Source organism: Vombatus ursinus, unplaced genomic scaffold (assembly GCF_900497805.2).
Source record: "Vombatus ursinus unplaced genomic scaffold, bare-nosed wombat genome assembly UNPS02015175.1, whole genome shotgun sequence".
Lineage (NCBI taxonomy): Eukaryota > Metazoa > Chordata > Mammalia > Diprotodontia > Vombatidae > Vombatus > Vombatus ursinus.
The window spans coordinates 8,642,413-8,662,945 of record NW_020954953.1 but is presented as its reverse complement, the minus strand read 5'-3'; the positions used below and the strand labels follow the sequence as shown (position 1 = coordinate 8,662,945).

Sequence of the window (20,533 nt, the reverse complement as noted above, 5' to 3'; positions counted from 1 at the left end):
AATTATCTCTGATTCAGAGTCTACAATAAGAACCTAGGGCAGAGAGAGGATGAACTTAGAGAAGTCAATATTTGAAATGATCTGGTCTGGTATTCATTTGTTTTGCTGAACTTTTTTCCTTTCTTCTTTTTTTAACCTTTATTTAAAAAGATGGCTTAATGAGTGGGAGCAAGAAGAACCAGGGACATATTTGGAAATAAATGTGATATAAAAACAGAAGGTATCTATAAAAAATAAAATTAAAAGCATCTAATATTTATTTTTAAAATATACATATATTTCCCTTAACCTGAAACAAAGGGGAAAAAAATTCAAGTAATCCTACAAACATAAATACAATTCAAGCATTTACCCTAATGCTGGCTATAGAGAAGAAGAGAAAAATGTAACATTTTTACCCACGTTCCTCTATCATTTTCTAGTTACTAGTTCTTCATATACTTTGAATATGTAACACTCTTTTAAGCTTATCCTAGCAATACTCAAAGTTACTAATTAGAATGACAGCTCCTTTAAGGATTTATAAAATCAAAAATAGCATAGTCTCAAAATAAAATTTACTTGAGTCAATTTTTAGTAGACTGTATTAATTTTGCTTTAATGTTAATATACTCACTCTTGATTTAAAACCAGTCTCTCCTCCTCAGACCAAAAAAAAAAAGAAACCCTACATTTTATACTTTTCCTTCATATCACTGTTACTCATTTTTAATGACTGCTTCTATTAAATTCGGTATAGTCCCACTGTACTGTTATTTGTCTGGGATTCCAGGTCACCATTTGGGAAATTAGAAACATAAAGAGATCTGTTATCTTGGAACTATGATGGATCAGATGGAAATGAAAGAAGGAAAGGGAGCTGATCAGGTCAGGATTTGGTACCCTTCTACAGAGAAAATAGCATCAAGAAAACCAAGACTCATATAAGTTAGAGTCAGAACACTTTACATTTAAAACACAGTATCTTAAAAGCATTTTTCTTTTAAGATAAAAGTTTTAGAAGTTCTCTCTCCACTAAGGGGAATAAATTGCAGTACCAAATTAATAATTTATCTTTTATTGAAATTGCAGAATACTTTATTTATATTACAGTAAATTTTATTGGAAAATGGGGAGAGAAATCAACCTTTAAAAATACACTCACGTTGAAACCAAGTAAGCCAGCCAAACCAGGGGACTTTGCTTTTTCTATTTGTTTTTAAGAATTTGAATACCACATATCTATATACAATTCTACAACATCAGGTTAATCCCCCTGAAGATAATTCAACAAACACTTCCAGAAAGGAGTTAAGAGCTAGAGGAAGAATGCCATAATTTTCACTCTACAGAGGCAACACTATAAGTAATAATTATGACCTCCAAATAGAGGATGAATTGAAGTATGATACTACTGATAAGATTTTGGCCCATCATTTTTCATGCAATTAGTTCCATAAAGATACACATTGTGCAAATTAAGGCTTCTGTAGGTCTGATGGTTTACAAAGTTCTTTTTTTCTTTTTCTTTAAAAAATAAGATTAGACAGACAGTAAAGATGATACTGAGATGACCTATACCCACAATCCTGAGAAACCTGGTTATTTTCTGTGGTATGGCACCAAGTCTCAACTCCATAGGAAATCAATCTTTGGGTCAGTTGTTTGGGTTCACCAGAAGTCTAGCAAAATACTGATAGATTTGCTTCATATGACCAGGACCAAGAATAACATGCAAAGAGCAGCAGCTGTTTTTGGCTAAAGCCATATACAAAATGTGAACCTTTTGAAGCACCCAAGAAACCAAAGAACATTTTGTTTCTTAAAAAAAAAAAATCCAAAGTCCAGAAATGAAATATTTAAACATAAGGGATAAATGATACACCAGGTCCAAAAATTTTACCTCAGACCATCCCAGCATATGGATTAACACCTTTTCTTTCTCCTACAATGGGTGAATCAATAGAATACCCCCCTGCCGGCAGGAAGAAATTTTTACTGTTATTTCAGCAAACCTGAGTAGTCAAAGTCAATAAATAGGGGGTGGAGAGAGAATTAAAATGCTAATAATCAAGTATCTTAAATGGTCTAAAGTGTCAGGGCTTTTTTCCCCTTCATTGAAATCAAACCCTGCCTTTTGGGAGTATATTTGTACTAAATAAGAGCTAATAAGCTTCTAATGGCTATGCTTCTAAATGCAGACATGGACAGAACCCTGGAATCAGAGGACCGACATTATCTGGCTAATTTAGGCAATGACTTTTCCATCACCTGTAAACAAACAGGAATAAGCTAAGCCATCATTCCCCTTCTCCCCGTCACCAGTACAAAAGCTTCTTCCCTTTCGAATGAGTTCTTGTTAAAGGCAAAAATTATAGAAGCATCAAGTTGTGAAGTCTTCATATTTGGTTGGAGATGCTTTTCTGTCCCACTAATAAATTTTCTCTTGTAGGCACGAGAGGGAGTTTTAGACATGGAGCAGATCTTCATCACTGTCATCATGAAATGACATGGAATATGCAAAATCCATTGCTTTCTGCTGTCCTGACTTGGGTTTTCCTTTTCTTTCCTTCTCTCCTTTAAGCAAACCAACTGTGTCATCATTTCCATGCTTGAATGTCTTCCTTTGTAGATTTCTAAACTTGTCTGTTCCTCCTGGCCGTGTGCCTCTCGCTAAATGAATTTTCACATCAGGAATGGTCAGGACTTCGTCTTCACTGTCCTGGTCATCTGCATGCAGAGAAGTTAGGGCATCTGATTTCACAGACTTGGTGGTAATGTGGCCATTTTCTTGCCCTTCCTTTCCAGGTCTTGAAGCTGACAGCTGAATCTCTTCCATAAGCCACTCTGTTTCATTTTCATCTGCCTCTTCTTCTGTGTTTACCTGTCAAAAAAACAGCAGCATAGCAAGAACATATGATGTAAACCCTGTTTACAATTCCAGCATTCCCCCCTCTAAACCTCTTTCCCCCCACCACATTGGATGAAGTGTTCTCAATGTCAGAACACTTCCTTCCTATGCTATTCTTCTAGTTCTAGTCATTATTAATTGGGAGGAGAAGGCAGCAGTTCTTGGGCAAGGGCAAGGGCAAGACTTGGCCCCTTTCTACTGAAGACTGGGTCAGAGCAGGTCAGTGTGACCAGCACAAGTAAGAGTTGTGGCACTTTGGCTTAAAGCTCACAGCAATGTCTGAACAAAACATTCATCACCTGAACAAGCCTTGTGCGTCACATGGGAAAGAAAAAGAGAAAAGCACCTTTCATAACTTGTCTGCATTATTCTTGCCCAAGCCAGAAGCACCTGGAGGGCCTCCCATGAATCCCTGCAGTCAAAATATGCATGTTCTGATCTATATATTAGGAACCTATCTTACAGAATTTTTCCTTTTTAGCAAAAAATATAATTTAGGATAACAGGTATGTATAGTATCGAGGGAAGAAGAGGGTGGCATGAAGTACAATTAAACTAGAGAAAGAAGAATTTCTTTAAGTGTTCAAATCTGAGAATCTAAAGTTCTATTCATAGTAGTCTAGAAAATTACCTTAGTGTATTTGTAAGATACGTTGGAACTTCTCTTACAGCAGTTGCTTATTCTATGCATGACAGTTTCCCTATGGAAAAATACATATTTGTGATGGTAAGAGTAAATAACTTCTCTTTATTCTTAAAAGAAATAGCAGAATAGTGTGGTAGAATGACTAAAGGAATAGTATCCAGGAGATCTAGGTTCTGGTCCCAGCTTTGTGTTAACCCCTCAAAGGATGGGGCATATGACAGCAATGTCATTATCAAATGTATTTACTGCAATTTTATACTTATATTATCTTCAAATACAATTTCTTTGAGTGCTAGGGCTATGTTGCTAGGTATTTCTTTTAAAAAACTAATAGTTTTTTTTTAAGATTTTCAAGCAATAAATAGTTTTAAAATAATAGCATTTGTATAATGCTTGGAAGTTTGCAAAGAGTTTTGCATATGCTATCTCATTTGATCCTCACAACAACCTTTAATCACTGAATAGGTGCTGATTTCCCATTTTTCTAGACCTCATACAACCATCTGAACAAAAAGCTGTTTGTTTAGAAAGGAGAAGATGGTGTTTAATGCCTTTTAAGTCTTAGACATGCAGATAAGATAACTAAAAAAGCTGAAAATGAATTGGAATAATGGTCTATTAAGAAAGTGGTTCATAAAGCTATCACTTCCAACATGCAGGATACCAACAGCTACAATGGGATGTGAATCAGACTCAACAGTGTCCAACTTCTAAATTTCTTCATGTCAACCATTTCTGGCTTCACTGAGTTGATATCAGTACACCCTCATTATAGAAACTACAGAATCTATTATCTTAAATTTTAAGGATTTTTGTACATATATCAACAGCCCAGAGAGATTTTAAAGCTCTGATGTTCCCACTACATTCCTACATGAATGTTACCAGGAATTTTATTTGTCATCTGCTCTCACCTCAAAACCTAATAACCAAATCATACATTTTTCCTTCTCCCCAATTCTTTTCTCCTTACCTTCTTTCTTTTTTATATAGTAACATAATCAAGAGACATGCAGTAAGGACCACCAGAAGCAGGCTAAGAATTGCCCCAACAGCCTGGCTTCTTCCAGAGAGACCCTTGTGATTCAGCACATCTTCATCTTGATCATTAATAACTTCCATCCTAGGAGGAAGAGAAACAGTGACATCACTTCAATATAAATTTTTTGTTCTGCTTTTTAAAAATTCTACCCTAAGGATTTCTACACAACAGCTTCATTTTGATTCCTAAAGGAAATTTTTGTATCCAAGTGATAGCACAAGCCTGACCACGTTACTCCCTTGCTCAAAAACCTTCCATGGTTCCCCTTATCATCAGATAAAATACAAATTCCTTATTTTTTCATTTAAGGTTCTCCATTTTCTAGGTTCCATCTACCTTTCTTTCCTCATTTCTCACTATAGCCCTTTTAACATTTTGATAAGACCATTATTTACTAGGGTTTCCCCTACCTCCATCACATGGGTTAGGTTTTTCCCAGAGGCAATATAAAGCCAGTCCAGGGACTTAACTCTCCCAGGGGGCTAAGGCACCTCTCTTACAGCAGCTTCTTTATAGAATCTAGCCACGTTGATGTGAGGGTTTCTTGGTCACTGACGGGCACCAAAAGGACTACATGGACTCAGTGCCCTTAAGACTATATCAGCCACCGTACCTTGCCCTGCCGACCAGACACATTTCCATATGGAGGCAAGGAGATTATGTTTACCCAAGATAAAAGCTTCAGTATCCTGGTTGAACAGTCTTTTTATGCTATAGCTAAATAAATCTCTTTTTGTTAAACACTGAATCACCTATGACTGTTTCATTTTGTGTGAAAACTGGACCTCAACTAACAGAGAACTCATTTGAATCAAGTCACATATATTCTAACGAAACCGGTCCCCAGTCTTAACTTGTCCTCTCCAGCCCCTGCGCATGTTCACAGGCCTTCATCCATGCTTAGAATGAATTTTCCTCCACATCTATCCCAGCTAAAATCTTTTTCTGTCTTCAAAGCAGAGTTTACATAGTACATAGCTCCTCCCAGATGAAAGCATCCTCTTTTCCTCCTCAAATTTGCTTCTACAGGTACTTTGCTCTTAACACATTATACCTTGCATCATGCTTATCTGTGTTTATGTCTTCTTTGTAGATATTATGTATTTATGTCTAGTTAGTTTCCCTGAGCATTGCCCTATCCCCAAAGGCAGTCTGATTTGGCTCACAAACATCAATCCATTATGTTATAGTCAAGGACCACACAACTACCATCCAAAAATTTGCAACCCATACCTGTGGGTTGAAAGGTACTCTCCCTGTTAAACACTTAAGGAAAGCCTCAGCAAAAGAGAATGCTAAGTACCAAGGTATTTCTTGTCGCCTAAGCAGTTACTGCCATCAGCATTAACAGAGCACAACGAAAAGGTTCTAATCCTCAAGAGACTGCAGTTTACAACAGAGGGAGAATTTTATACAATTAAATCTAAAAAGCAAAGTATGCTCAGAAATTCTGTTTAGAGGCCATTAGGAAAGAAGTCTCGAAAGAAAGCAGGTATCCACATAGTTATTACTCATTTAAAACCCCATTTCCTACAAGAAATAGGGTACTGTGAAAAGATCATTGAATTCGGAGTCTGAAGACCTAGATTCAAATCTTGCTTCTACTTCCCAAATAAAATCACTTGATCTCTCTGTGTCTCGGCTACATATATATAAAACATTTGGATCGGGTGAGATGATTTCTCAGGTACCTTCCATCTCTAAATCCTTTGCTCCTACCTGTACAGAGTTCAAAGCATTTTTTGTAATTATTTCATGATTCCCCCAAAAAAGTCAAGCTGGCAGTCCACTGAAGATCTACTCTAAGGCTTCATGATGGTATGTATAAATCACTCTTTTGGAGGCTTTGTAAACAGAGCACACTTCCAATAAATCCTACTAAGATGGAAAGGCTTCAATAAGTATAGTCTGGAAACAAAATGTATGCCTGTTGTCCAAAGACCAGCCTAATGGAGTTCGGAGCAACTCATTGCCAGATTGACAACTGGATAATGAAGGTTTTGGTCAGAGCATCTCACAAAGACATTCATGGGGACAGCTAGGCGGCACAGTGGCTAGAACACCAGCCCTGAAGTCAGGAAGACCTGAGTTCAAATCCAGCCTCAGACCAAACACTTGACACTTACTAGCTGTGTGACTTGTCAAGTCACTTAGCCCTAATTGCCTAAAAAATAAAATAAATAAATTAAAAAACAAGAGGTTTAAAAAAAAACAAAAACCAAAAGACATTCATGGTTGAACATGATGGCACATGCCTATAGACCCTGTTCCTGGGCAAGCTGAGCTCAGGAGTTCTGAGGTTCAGTGGGTTAAACCACTCAGGTATCTGCACTAAGTCCAGCATCACTAAGATGGTAAGCCCCTGGGAACATGGGGGTTGGGGGAAGGGAAGATAGGACAGATCAGGCAGTTTAGGGGGGCAAACCAGTTGACCAGCAGTGAGGTTGAGCCCATGAGTAGCTACTGCACTTCCAGCTTAGGAAAGACAGAGAAACTCAGAACAGCAGCAGCAACAGCAGTTTTCAAATAGTTTCAGGATTCTCTTAAAAATTACTGAGGATCTCAAAGAGCTTTTATTTGTGTGGGATACAGCTATTGTTACTTACCACATCAGAAATTAAAACTTATACTATATGTTAATGTAAATAGTGTTTTTTATGAAAAATAACTACATTTTCTAAAACAAAAAACATTTAGTGAGACGAGTGGCATTGTTTTATATATTTTTGCAAATCTCTAACGTCTGGCTTAAAAGAAGACAACTAGATTCTCATACTTACTTTTGCATTCAATCTTTTGAAATATTTTGTTTTGGTTACAGTATATGAATAAAATCCTGTTTCACAGAGATATGTAGTTGGAAAAGGGAGGAGCAGTTTAATAGACAAATAACATTTCAGTATCATGATGAAAATAGTTTTGACCTTAGGGATTCCCTAAAGGCATTTCAGGGACTCCCTCGAGTCCTCAGACCACATTTTGAGAACTGCATTAATATCTAGAAAGGTTGCAATCTTCATCTTTTAAGGGAGTAATTACACTGATAAAATGAGATATTTGAAGTTCTTAAGTATGAAGCATATTCAGAGAGAATACAAGATAGGAAGTAGATTCCAGAATATCTAAAAAGACAACTATTCCAGTACCTTCTTCTGATTTCTAATGGTACCATTGTTCTCCTAGTTACCCAAGGTAAAGAACTTGGGGTCATCTTTTGATATGGATGGTAAAGAAAGGAGAGGAGTTAATCACTAAAATCCTGTTGTGTTTTCCTTTATGAAATCTTTACACTTAACCCTCTTCTCTTTCATTTCCTTTCCTTCATTTCTGTCCCACTGCCACCAACCTGGTCCAAGTTTTCAGTGCCAATCATTTGAAGGCCTAACTGGTTCTACCTCCCTCAAGTTTCATCCTATAGTGACTGACATTAACTTTCCTAAAGAATCCCATCTTAACTTAATCATGCCATTCCCCAGCTCAAAAATTCTGACAATTTCAACTGCCCAAACCATGTCTTAAGTCCTTAAATTGGTATTCAAACCTTATTTCCCCACCACACACACACACACATACTTTATTACTTAAACTTGACTACTAGACATTCCCTGAATATACCTTGACTTTTTCTATCTCAGTACCTCTGTCCATACTGTTCTTTCTGCCCAAAATAATCTCTTCTTTGTGCTACCCTATCTTTCAAAGTTCAAAATAAATACTACCTCTCCTCCACTAAGCCATCTCTGATTTTCCCAGGTTCTCGGAAGCAATCTCTTCATCCTTTGAATTCTTAATGCACTGAAAATTTTTTTTATTTATACTTTTATTTATGGTATTTATCATATGATACCTTATAATACATGTAATTCTTGGAAGGAATCAACAAGGGTAGCAACTCATAAGTTTTAGAAATGAGTGGGATGTAGAATAAGACTTGGATATAGTAAGGCAAGTTGTCAGCTTTGGGACAGGGCAGTTGGGATGAGATATGTAACCATACAGCAGGAACAATCAGAAGTAGCAAGTGAAACTTGATTCCTTGTCACATATTCATATCCAATCACAAATATGAAAAATTTTATCAATCTTGGGTCTGGGGGAGTCTAAAAGGGGTCTGCATCCCCCCACTTCCTTGATATGCACTTTTATTGTAGAACAGAAATGGATAAGGGTGAACTGGAGCGATAAAAGTAAAGTATCCCTATCCCACATGTTTGTGTAACACTGAATAGCAAGGATCAGTCAGGAGGACAGATTCCTACTGGTCTTTCAAGGTCCCATAGTAGCTATATTGATTAGGACAAAGACCTAGCTTCTATTCTCTTTTGTATCCTCCAACATTGCCTAGCACAGGGCCTTGCATATGGTAGGTGCTCAGTTATTTACCAACTTTTGTTTCAAAATTAACAAAACTGGAATTACAGAGAAAAAAAAGAAAAAAAATTATACTTACCCCAGAGGGCACACAGCAGAGGTATACCATGAAAAGAGGTATTGACAGTCTGCTGTTTCATGACTAAATTCAGGGATACCCTCCTTCACCAATGGGTCACAATGGAAAAAGATGGTAGAAGAGACATATTTCGTATTATCTTTTCCACACTTAGAGGAAGAGGAAAACACAACATCTAGGTCATCATCTACCAAGAGAAAGGAACACACAATTTGAAATGCCATAACAACCTTCAAAAATAATTTCATTATGCTCACTTTATGTGGTGTAAATTCAAAATAAAAAAAAATAAAATTTATAAAACTAAAATATTATTTCACTAGTCATCTGAAATGTATATTCCAGGTATAAAACTGATGACATCATTTCATGTTTTCCAGCTCTATTGGTTTTTCACAGCTATAATTACAACCCTTCAAAATTACATTCTACTCTGGTTTGTTGCAGGATGTCATCAGTAATTGGAGAGTAATGGCTGAAAAACAAGGCTTGGAATCCATCATCTAGAACTCAGTGGCATGTTAGCTCTTTCAGGGCAGAGACTGTGTCATTTTTTTGTCTATGCTCCCCAGAACCTAACATTAGCTTGGACAATGTTTAATAAATTAAAAAGAAATATGGTATAGGAAAAGACCACTAGAATGGGAATCAAGACCTGCTTCCAGTCTTAGCCTTGTGCAATCTTGGGGACAAATCCCTTAGCTTCTCTTGAGTTGCAATTGCCTCATCTATAAAATTAGATGGCTGAAACCATTCACTAAGATTCAATACAACTCTAAGATTTTATATAGAAAAATATAGTAAAAACATTCCTTTCCACTAGACCCCTAGCCAGTTCAATTGTAGTAGGCATTGTGTTCAAATATGCATTGATACCTGTGAATACCCTGTTAAGGTCATCTGAGCTGTAGTACCAACATTATTCCATTTTTTGGAAACCAAAAAATGTGCCTATTCTAGACCATCCAACTTGGCACTGCTATCTGTGATAGGATCAATGCCAAAACATAATGTCTGCTTCAATAAATAACCTGACAAAAATATATTTTTTTTCATCCCTTTTCCTCTAGGGAAACGTATAAGCCTACACATAAAATACACTTTAGATTAGCTACAGAGCTGGCTGATTTGCTGATAAACAAGTTTTCTTCTGAACATATTACATTAGTGTCAATAGCAAAGTCTTTATTAAGTATTATAATTCTAGTTCACAGGTTTAATGAGAAATTAAGAGAGAACAGAATCCACTTAAGACTTTAAACCTATTTTGGGGAGAAGATATTGAGAAGATTAAGAGTAATTACCTTGAATGTAATATCTAGTTTTATCCGAAGATCCAACTTGCCTACCAAAGCGTTGATCATTTGTTTTAACCTGACATATACTAGCTCCATAACACAATGGATTTGCTGAATTTGTGATAGAAGAAAGCTGGATTTCATACATATAAGCATCCCCATTAGGTCTCATATCCCCAGAGGCACTGAATAACCTGAAATGAAAACAAAATATATCATTATAGCCTCTCTAATTGCTGAAAAACCACACCAACCACACCACAGGGGATGCCTTCTAGTCTTGTTAAGAAGCATACAATGGTTGTGGACAGTTCAGCATATGACCAAGAATCTTTACAGGTTGCTATGTCTTACAACTTTGTCCAAACTTGGTAGTTTGTTCTTTCGTGACCAGCTTCAGGGATACCTCTGTTCCTCCTAATGAAAGTTCAAAATAGAAAAAGATAGCTCCAGAGCCACACGCTTCATTTTGCCTTTTCTACGCTTGGAGGAAGAGGTAAATAGCACCATGGTAAACATATTACCCAAAACATTTCTCTGAAAGCATGAGGTTACTTATAATGTGCTAGCATTGTCACTACATGACCATTTTTAGAGCCTTAAATATATTTGGCAAATGTTATTTATATTCTTTCTTCCCTCACTCTGGCCAGTGCTTTGACCATTGTTAATTAACTCCAGAAGACTAATATCTCAGACCAAAATAGACCACAGAAATAAAAATTTTCTATGAACTATTAAGCATAAAGGATTAATCCTCTTCTTCTAGCATCCCAATAGACTATGCGACAGATTATTTTAAAAATCTTCTGTTCCTCAATTCTACTAAGGGAAATATTTTTGTTATATGAGATTGTTCTCTGAGGAGAGAGGAAAAGACTGGGCAGGGGGTGGGGTGAATTTAGGTGATATAAAAACAAAAGATATCAATAAAATTTATTTTTAAAAAAACTGAAGGAGGGAGGAAAAGAGGGGGAAAATTTTGCACACTGAAGAATTCACCATCTTTGGTGTTAGACTTAATAGTTCAGTGATGCTTTCTCCCATAATAAGAGAAAATATAACTACCCCTAGCTACAGTAACTAAAACACAACACTAAATTTATCTTGCTTTGCTCCATGCTGGTGAATTAGTGGTTTAATTTTAAACACATTTTGGTACTCAAAAGAAAAATATTTTACTTACTTAAAATAAATATCTCCTAGGCTGAGACGCTTGTCATTGACAGGATTGATGATGGTCCCATTCACCATTTCCACCTCCTGTGGCTTCACTGCACAGGCTGCTCGAGTTTCCCACATAATGTAATATGTACAGCTCTCTCTATCAAACCTATAAAGGAGAATGAATATATCATGAACTCTAATGATCACATTATCCTTGGGGATTGTTGACTCTTAAAATATAGTTTATTGAATGCCTAAATCAAACATTTGTTTTCAAAAACATACTAAGCAACAAGTCAGTTCTCAGTGTTCAGGCACAGAATTGTCTTTCGTCATCATATCCCTTTCACGTACTAATGCTCCCAGACAATCTCCAAAGTTTCCTATGCCAATTCATAACTTTGACATCAAAATGAAGTCAAATTAATGATAGATTGTTAAAACCTCTTAGTGACACAATATCTCTGCTGTAAAAGTAAGAGGTATTTAGGGAAAGAGACCACCCAGTATGATGGCATTATTATAAAATATGCAAACATTTTAAAAAACTATTAAAATACATATCTTAAAATTTTTAAAGTAGTACAAAATTTAAAAGATAAAGTCTATTTGCTTTTAGAATTTTTGGTTTTGGTTTTTGCAAACTTTTCAGAAATTTGAATCCTTTGAATTTGTTTAATTCTTTCCCAGTTTCTTAATTTTTCCCTTTCCCAAACCCACAGAAATTCAAGGCATGGCAACCTCAAGTTATTTGACTTTACTTTTTCCAGCTTCTTGGAAGCAAAGACACACAAACATTAGCTAACATACTCCCTCTGGTGGCCAACTTCCTTTTGACACAATTCATACATGGTAAATCAATCATTCAAAAAGCATTTAAGTACTTACTCTGTACCAGGCACTGTAAAGAGAAAGACAAAAACCCTACAGCAGTCCAGGGCCTCAAGGAAATTATACTTTATTGGCAGATACAGTCTGTACATGCGCATACTTAAGACTATATAAGACTTATTCAAAGTAAATACATGGTGATTTTAGAGGATGGGGAGACAGGCAATCCTAGCTACAAAGAATCAAGAAAGACTTCTTCATGTAAGAGGCAGCATTTAAACTAAGCTTTAAAAGAAGTTAGTGATTCTAAAAGGCAGAGGTGAACAGGGAATATATTCCAGGCATAAGGGATAGCCTTTGTAAAGGTACAGAGACAGGAGATGAAATATAGTTTACAAAGACAAGCAAGAAAGCTAATTTGGCTGAACTCCAGAGTAAGTGAAGTGATGTCTAAATAAAGATAGAGGAAACAGGCCACAAAAGACTTTAAATGGCAAACGAAAGAATTTGTATTGGATCCTTGAGGAAATAGGGAACACCGATTCCTACGTCAGACTTTTTGTAATTCTTCCCCTACTCCCACTTTCACCTCCACCAAATCCCAGCTGCTAGTATCTTCCTCATAAAAAAATTACCTTGTATTCATTTTGTATGTATTTTAGTTTATACTCATGTGTGTATCCCCTGATAGAATGTGACCTTATTGAAGGTAGGGAACAACTTTTTTTTTGGTCTTTGTATCCCCAGAACCTGGAACACAGTAGGCATTTAATAAATGCTTGGTTTTTTGTTTATTTTATTTATCCAATCTACAAATGATTGGATATAGGAGTAGGGGAGGAGAGAAAGTAAGAGTTAGAGATGTCTGTAAAATTATGAACCTGAGAGACTGGACGATGGTGCCCTTAACAAAAATAAAGATATTAAGAAGAGGAATGGGGTGGGTTTGGGAAAAACATGAGTTCTGCCTTGAGAATGTTGATTTTGAGATGCCAATCATCTAATGGGAAATGTCCAATATGCAGCTGGTATCATAGGCCTGGAGCTCAGGAGAAAGACAAGAGCTAGGTATATAGAACTGTGCATGATCTACATAAAACTCATAGGATCATAGAGGAAGAATTGGAAAGCAATCTATTTCTAGTCCAGCTCTCTCATTTTATAGATCAGTAAGCTTAGAGAATCATATCATTAATTACCTAAAAGAACTCTCTGCCTCAATGCCCCACTGACACTTCAACACAGTATCACAGATATAAGGCTAGGAGCTACTTCAGAGGCCATGTTACCTATTTTACAGAAGAAAAAAACTGAGACCCAAGGAAGTTAAGTGACTTGCCCAGTGTCACAAAGGTCAGATCAAGTCAACAAGCATTTATTAAGCACCTACTATGCGCTACTGGCTCTATGCTAAGCACTGGTAGTATAAGAGGTAGGATTTGAACCTGAGGTGCTTTCCTACACACAGCTTTTGTGCATATTTCCTAATTAAATCCAGGGTTTGAAACTTTATTTCTCACAAAAGTTATTTAAGCAACACGTGCCTTCACACCCAGAACTTTGGCGGGGGGTGCCTAATATGTCTAGATATGAACTAGATAAACTTCACAAAGTATAAAATATTTTACAGAAATAAAATTATAAGATTTATTATTTTCTGGGCCCAGCTGCCTTGGGTCCAGAATTACTGAGAAAATTCTTGTCAGTATACAATTTCCACAATCTTATTCTGATAAACAATTCAAATCAAAGCAATCCCCACCTTTTCAGCGTGGGCTTGCCAACTGTCTTCGCACATTTCAGCTCTATAACTGTGGTTGCAGTCTTATTTCGCCTGCACTCATAGCCATTTGAATAAGTTACAAGGACTTTGTCACCTGCAATACATAAATAATTTAATTATACAATATTTCTAGTACACTGAAGAAAAAGGATTTTAGTGAAATATATACAATACTAAAGTCCAAAACAAAATTCTGGTATGCTAAAGAGAAACTTCATAACCACTTGCCTAATATTTAAGTTTAAAAAGTCCCACTTAACATAATACTAATAACTCTTACAACACTATACCATACTGAAATATTTACTAAAGATGCAAAAATTGATTCTTCATTTTGAAGAATCTTGGGGAACTAAACTATTTTTAACATGTGGTCCTTGACTCATTCATTTATATAGAGAAAAGGTTCACGTCAATGATCTGAACTGAGTTCAAATATTCTCTAAATGCATGCAATATGTTAAAAACCTAAAATCTCTGCCTTTCTTTATTTAAAAAATTACAACATTCTCTATTGGCTATGATTATTTGATGCCTCTTTGAAAAAGGTCCAGCTTTAATGGTCTTGACAAATTAACGAATCACATTTTTTTTCAGATTTACATAAAACATTTAATCTGCATTACATCCCTGCTCTACTGGATAATACATATGTGAGCCTCACTTACAGTGGTATCTATGCTTCCTAATCTAAATTTGCTTACACTAAAGTGAGCTTCTCTGATTACAACCATCCAAACCTCAATACAAATACTGGAGGGTTCTTAACCTTTTTACTGCCATGGACATATTTATCAGGCTGGTGAAACCCATGGACCTCTTCTCAGAATAATGTTTTTAAGTGAAATAAAGTAAAATACATAAAATTATCAAAGAAACCAATCATATTAAAATGCAGTTATCAAAATACTTAAAAAGTAAGTTCAGGGACCCAAGGGTAAGAAACCTTGTAGAGTTAAAGGAAATTATTTTAGGTATATAGTAAGGTAGTTCTCTCCTTTGCAGTCCTCTTCTGATGATGTATCACAGTATCAGAAGTGACTTGACTCTCAAAGACTGTATCAGTGGAATGCAAACTCTGGCAGGGCCTACACAGTTGGAAAGGATCAAGTGCAGACCCAGCAATGGGAGGTCATTTGAAGATCAGCTTAGCTAAGTTTGAAGAGGCTCATCACAGAAGGGAGAGTTGGTTCACACGTGATTGATTTTTTTTTTTTTTGTCACAGCAACTCAAATGTAGAGAGGTAGAAGGGTTACGATCTACATTGGTAGAAGAAGCTTTTACACAGTAAAAATCATAGAACTTTTGAAGTAACTAAGTTGAAAAAAAGTAAGACAATACAAAAATATATCTTGAAATAAATGTTTAGTAGGTTTCTGGGCAATTTTGTAAATTACTTGTTTGCAAAACCGTTCTGGGACTTCTACATCAAGTACACATCCAATTAAGCAAGTGGAACCAATATGGATTTCAGATAAGCAGCAAACAGCATGTGTCATTTATGGGACAATTCCAGCTCCTACTGCCTCTGGACTAAAGTCAGTTTCCAAGATACTTGGGGCTACTAAACTTCAGGCATGGGCCCTGATTGGAACAGAATCTCAAAAGGGCTAGAAGACAACAATGGTTCATTTGATGTGCAAATGGGGTATTCATAAGTGTATAACTTTTAGAAGCAGTCGGTCAAATCCTTCCTAGACCTAAGAGACTGTCACAGACTCAGAGAGTCATCGCATTTTACAAAGACAGATGACCAGAACAATCACTATAAGGATACAATACGATTACCTGTCACATCTAGTTTCTGTGTATGAACAAGTCCCAAAACCTGGACAGTACCAGTTATACTCTTTTTGCAAATGCTAGCCCTTTCAGGGCAGCCAGAAGGTCCTTTATATATGCTCTGACACAAATTAATATAGTACCTAGAAATCAATAGAAGAAGAACATTGGGGAAAATGCAATATGATTATTCTAAAGACATTAATGCTCTATTCTAATGCATTGAGAAATGGACAAAATGTTACTCTCGTGAATTTTCAGAAAACTAAAATTCTTATAAATATCGTAAATTATAAATTCATTATAAGTGAAAATTATTCAATAAAATGAATTAGGATTCAAACTTTTGAACTCAATATATTGGTATTCCCACATGAAATTGGAATAAAATACTCAGTTTTAGAAGTAGATTAATATTAGGACATCATACAACTGACATAAAACACACACACACACATACATATACATATACACTTTTTCAAAGTCAGCTTGGCACCCTAGAGGATAGTAAAAGTTAAAATACCTTCATTAAAACTAAGCGATCCCCTCCAGGTGATTCAGAACTGCTTGCTTTCATTTAAGAACAATGGTTCATATTCTACCTACTAGAACAGCTCCCCCATTAATTTAAGGAGCATTTATTTCCAACAATATGATGAACAGAAACTATAACTCAAGCACTGTATCCACCAGCAGACAGTATAGTACTTTGGACATACCAGGCGATTAATAAATATTTGTCATATCTGAAGTTACCTAAACCCAAAGACTAGAATTACAGTCGAAGCTGAAAACAAACATTCTCCATTACCAATGAATGAACTTGAGATCAAGCGGTTTTAAAACCCACCTAACACTCTCCTGCTACTACTGTCTGGCCTATGTTAAACAGAAACTTCTACTCACGAGGTACCATCATGAACAAACAACCAGGACCCAGTAAGAGAAGAAAGCAGCCGCAGGTCATAGGTTTTGTGTTTCTGAATGAATTTACAATCCATCTTCTTTGGGGGACAGACAACTTTTGTTTTCCATTCAAAAGTCACCTCGCATCCACGGGTCTCACTGAAAACTTGTGGCGTCCCAATATCAATATTTTCATCACAGCTGAATATAATAGTAGATGATCGATAGCTATTTGCTGTGGAGAATAATGTTCATGAAATAGATTACATTTTGGGCTCTCCTGATTTAAAAAAAAAAAAAACATCTAAAGTTTCGTATAAAATTCAGAATTTCTCTTGAAATTCCAAAGACACAAAAGTCTGTGTCATTAATCTGGCAGGGAAATATATAGTCTCCCTATTCTTCATCATGTGCTCTTGTATTATATATTTAACTTTATTATTTAACTTTTCTTAGTAGATTTAATGGCATAAAAAAGATAGTTTGGGTTTTTTTGTAAAAGTATATGCAGGGGTAGCTGTGGGCATAGTAGATAGAGCACTGGCCCTGGAGTCAGGAGGACCTGAGTTCAAAATCCAGCCTCAGACACATAACACTTACTAGCTGTGTGATCCTGGGCAAGTCACTTAACCCCATTGCCTAGCCCGAAAAAAAAAAATTGAAAAAAAAAAGTATATGTAGATTAATGTGGAAATATGTTTAATATGATTGTACATATATGTCTAAAGATCACCAACGTTCTTTCATGGCCACACCCAACATTTCTACTTACAAGCTCTGCAATATCCCCATTTCTGATCATTGTCATAGTTTCCTGTTGTGGCACACCAAAGTTTTGATTTATCTTCTCTAATACAATCATCATAGCTCTTTCCACGATAGATGAAAGGAAAGATGCAGGGATCACCTTGTTCAGTTTCTGAAAATAAGTACCACATATGCAATTAATATCATACAAGTAGTACATTGCCCATGCCAAGGGGTTAGGCGTAGATTAGAACATAAGGCAGGAAATAATAATGTAACCACCCATTACATAAATCACTGACTTGGATAGTAATAATTACAAGTCATGGTCATTAAATGTAAAACATTCTTCTGCATATAGTGCTATTAAGTTTATTTTTAAAGTCTATATTAATTATGACTATTCCAAGGAGTTATACGTTTTGTCTTCCAATTTAAAAAAAAAATTTTAATGGGTTTGGCAGCTTTCAGTGTCTGGTGTTTTAAGCTCCCAGTTTTTCTAGTAATTTCCAAAATTCATATTTAACTTATAATATACCCCCATTATAATGACTCACCTGGAGGACACTGATCACCATTTAGATATTTTAAAATGACCGTTTCATCCTGATGTCTGTAATCCAAACTCATCGATGCCAGCCGTCCAAAGGAAGAGGCCTTACTCCCTGAGAGCAAACACACCCCTCCATCTTTACAGCTCCCTTGAGGATCACTATTTGCTGCAGAACACACACCCACATTGTAAGTATGGGGTCCATGAGTTACCTAGATGGACAAATACTTTATGGATTATTATGAATATAAATCATCTGTTATTTGTACCTCACTGTTAAATAATCTGTCTTTAAATAAGGTCACATATTTTGAACTGTCTTAACATATGCATCCCTCTCACCTTTGTCACAGTTTTGCTGAGATCACACCTTTGTACCCTCCTGCCAGATGTTCACCTAGGTATATTATTGCTATTGACATGCCCTTGGTCTAATGAGTCATCCCCCCCCCCCCGCCTCCCTGAGAGTCTGTAAAGAACCTCTATTTATTTAGGATCTCTGCCTCCACTTTTATCACTCAGATTTCTCCTCTTTTCCTCTGCTCTGTTTCCAGTTCATCACCTAGCCTTCATAAATCCTGCAACGGAGGCAGACTTATCCACAACCAAGGCCTTAAGTCTGCTTCTTGTATTGTCTCTTTTACCCTGAGCTTTCACACACTGGCTAAGAGTGTTCCACCTTCTAAGTCCCACTGTACCTAACTGAGGCTCCTTATGGGTGGAGGCTACGTACAGACTCAGACCTCAAAGAAACTTAGACGTCTGCTCCAAAAGCTTATCCTAACTTTGCAAACTTTAGGTCAATGGACTTGATTACAACACTCAAGGCCCCCAAGGGGCAGATACATCACTTAGAAGACATAGCTGCAACCTAAACATCAATGATACTGCCAAACCACAGCAGGGCTTACATAGTACAGTCTGTCCAGGCACAGGTGCTTCTCAAGTTGGATTCCCCTTCCCTCACTTCACCTTTCTGGTGAACTAATTGTTATCTATTTAATCATTTTCAGCAAATTGGGCAAGAGGCCAGAGAGTCAAAGAATTTAATATATTAAGCTGCTGGCTAACATTTGACATACTCCACATTGACATTAAATATATGCAGTACCATCTAATGAACAATTAAAATTTTATAGCATACAAAGAGTGGCATTAATTTGGACACACACACACACACACACACATATTTCAAAAGAACTGACTAGTAATTTATTGAGAAGAGCAGTATATTCAAATGAAAACATGTAAACAGATACACCTAATTCCACATCAAACTGGTGCCTATCATGGGCCATTATATTTAGAAAGGGCAGGAAACTGCCTTTATTCCTCAAAATCCTGACACCTTTGTAGTAGCTTGACTTCCACAGACCCTACATAAAGATTAGCCACTACCCTCACAAACACAGAAAGTCATCTAACAGGGAAAACTATTCCATGTCTGGAGCAAAGGAATAATGAAAAGTTTTGCTACCTATGGTGACTTATTTGTTCAAAAATACTAAATACATTATGGTACAGAGGACACTAAAAATTCCAAAAAAATGTTATAGTAGAATTATAGCTCTTTCAAAAAAATACTTCAGTGCATAATGCATGTACACACATGTGTCTGTATATATATGCATATACGTGTGTATGTGTGTGTGTGTGTGTGTGTGTGTGTGTGTTGATAATGCCAAAGATCAAGAATATTACCTTAACTGGTCTTTTAGAAAGACTAGACAAGTTAAAGCTATAGTACAGCTGCTCATCTGTCACTGAACAGCCCACAGTTTTTACATCATCTGGACATACGACTGGAGTTTCCCATTCAAACACATAATCACAACCACTGGTTCTTATCATCTTTGGTGATCCCTATTTTAAAAAAAACAAAACAGAAAATTTTAATTTCATAGGAAATGTCATAATTTTCTTAAAATACCACCATTATCCTAGATGACACAAAATGTGTAATATGATTATCAAGAGATCCTAACCATATCCTGAGATACGCCATACATAGGGTTAAAAAGTAGTATAGTGCATTACCTACCAGAAGGTACTACACACCTGTACTTCTGGGTACCAACAGTACCTGTCTGGCATATCAATAATAGCAAGATGTCACTGGGGACAAGGACTCTGAAGATGCAGACATAAGGAATGTTCCATGGCTGCAGGTAACCTGGAATAGGCCTTTTCTGAATCCCAGAAAATCAGCCATGACAAGTGTAAAGGGCTCCATAAGAGCCCCTTTGGAACAATTCTGTAGTCCCCTGGAACTGCCTATATAACTCCAGGGAATGATCGCTAATAATAATTTTTAAATGCCACTTTATATTTATATTTATATATACAGTGCATTATGAATAGAAAGGGCTTTCACAAACATCTCAATGGATTCTTAAAACAATTCTATGAAGTAGACATGCCATCACCTTGAAGAAGG

General features: G+C 36.3%; 1 protein-coding gene across 1 annotated transcript in view; it reads right to left on the bottom strand.

Moving 5' to 3' along the window:
* Positions 1-288: 288 nt before the first annotated feature.
* LOC114031529 (cation-independent mannose-6-phosphate receptor-like) overlaps positions 289-20,533 on the bottom strand; it is a 142,396-nt gene continuing 122,151 nt past the window's right edge. Inside the window, exons 37-48 of the mRNA XM_027846659.1 lie at positions 19,798-19,959; positions 18,101-18,308; positions 17,569-17,715; positions 16,797-17,031; positions 15,897-16,033; positions 14,087-14,201; positions 11,513-11,659; positions 10,333-10,520; positions 9,029-9,215; positions 4,510-4,659; positions 3,522-3,591; positions 289-2,863 (exon numbers count right to left, since the gene is read on the bottom strand). Coding sequence (XP_027702460.1) covers positions 2,447-2,863; positions 3,522-3,591; positions 4,510-4,659; positions 9,029-9,215; positions 10,333-10,520; positions 11,513-11,659; positions 14,087-14,201; positions 15,897-16,033; positions 16,797-17,031; positions 17,569-17,715; positions 18,101-18,308; positions 19,798-19,959 — 2,163 coding nt within the window. The 3' untranslated portion in view covers positions 289-2,446. The remainder of the gene's footprint in view (positions 2,864-3,521; positions 3,592-4,509; positions 4,660-9,028; positions 9,216-10,332; positions 10,521-11,512; positions 11,660-14,086; positions 14,202-15,896; positions 16,034-16,796; positions 17,032-17,568; positions 17,716-18,100; positions 18,309-19,797; positions 19,960-20,533) is intronic.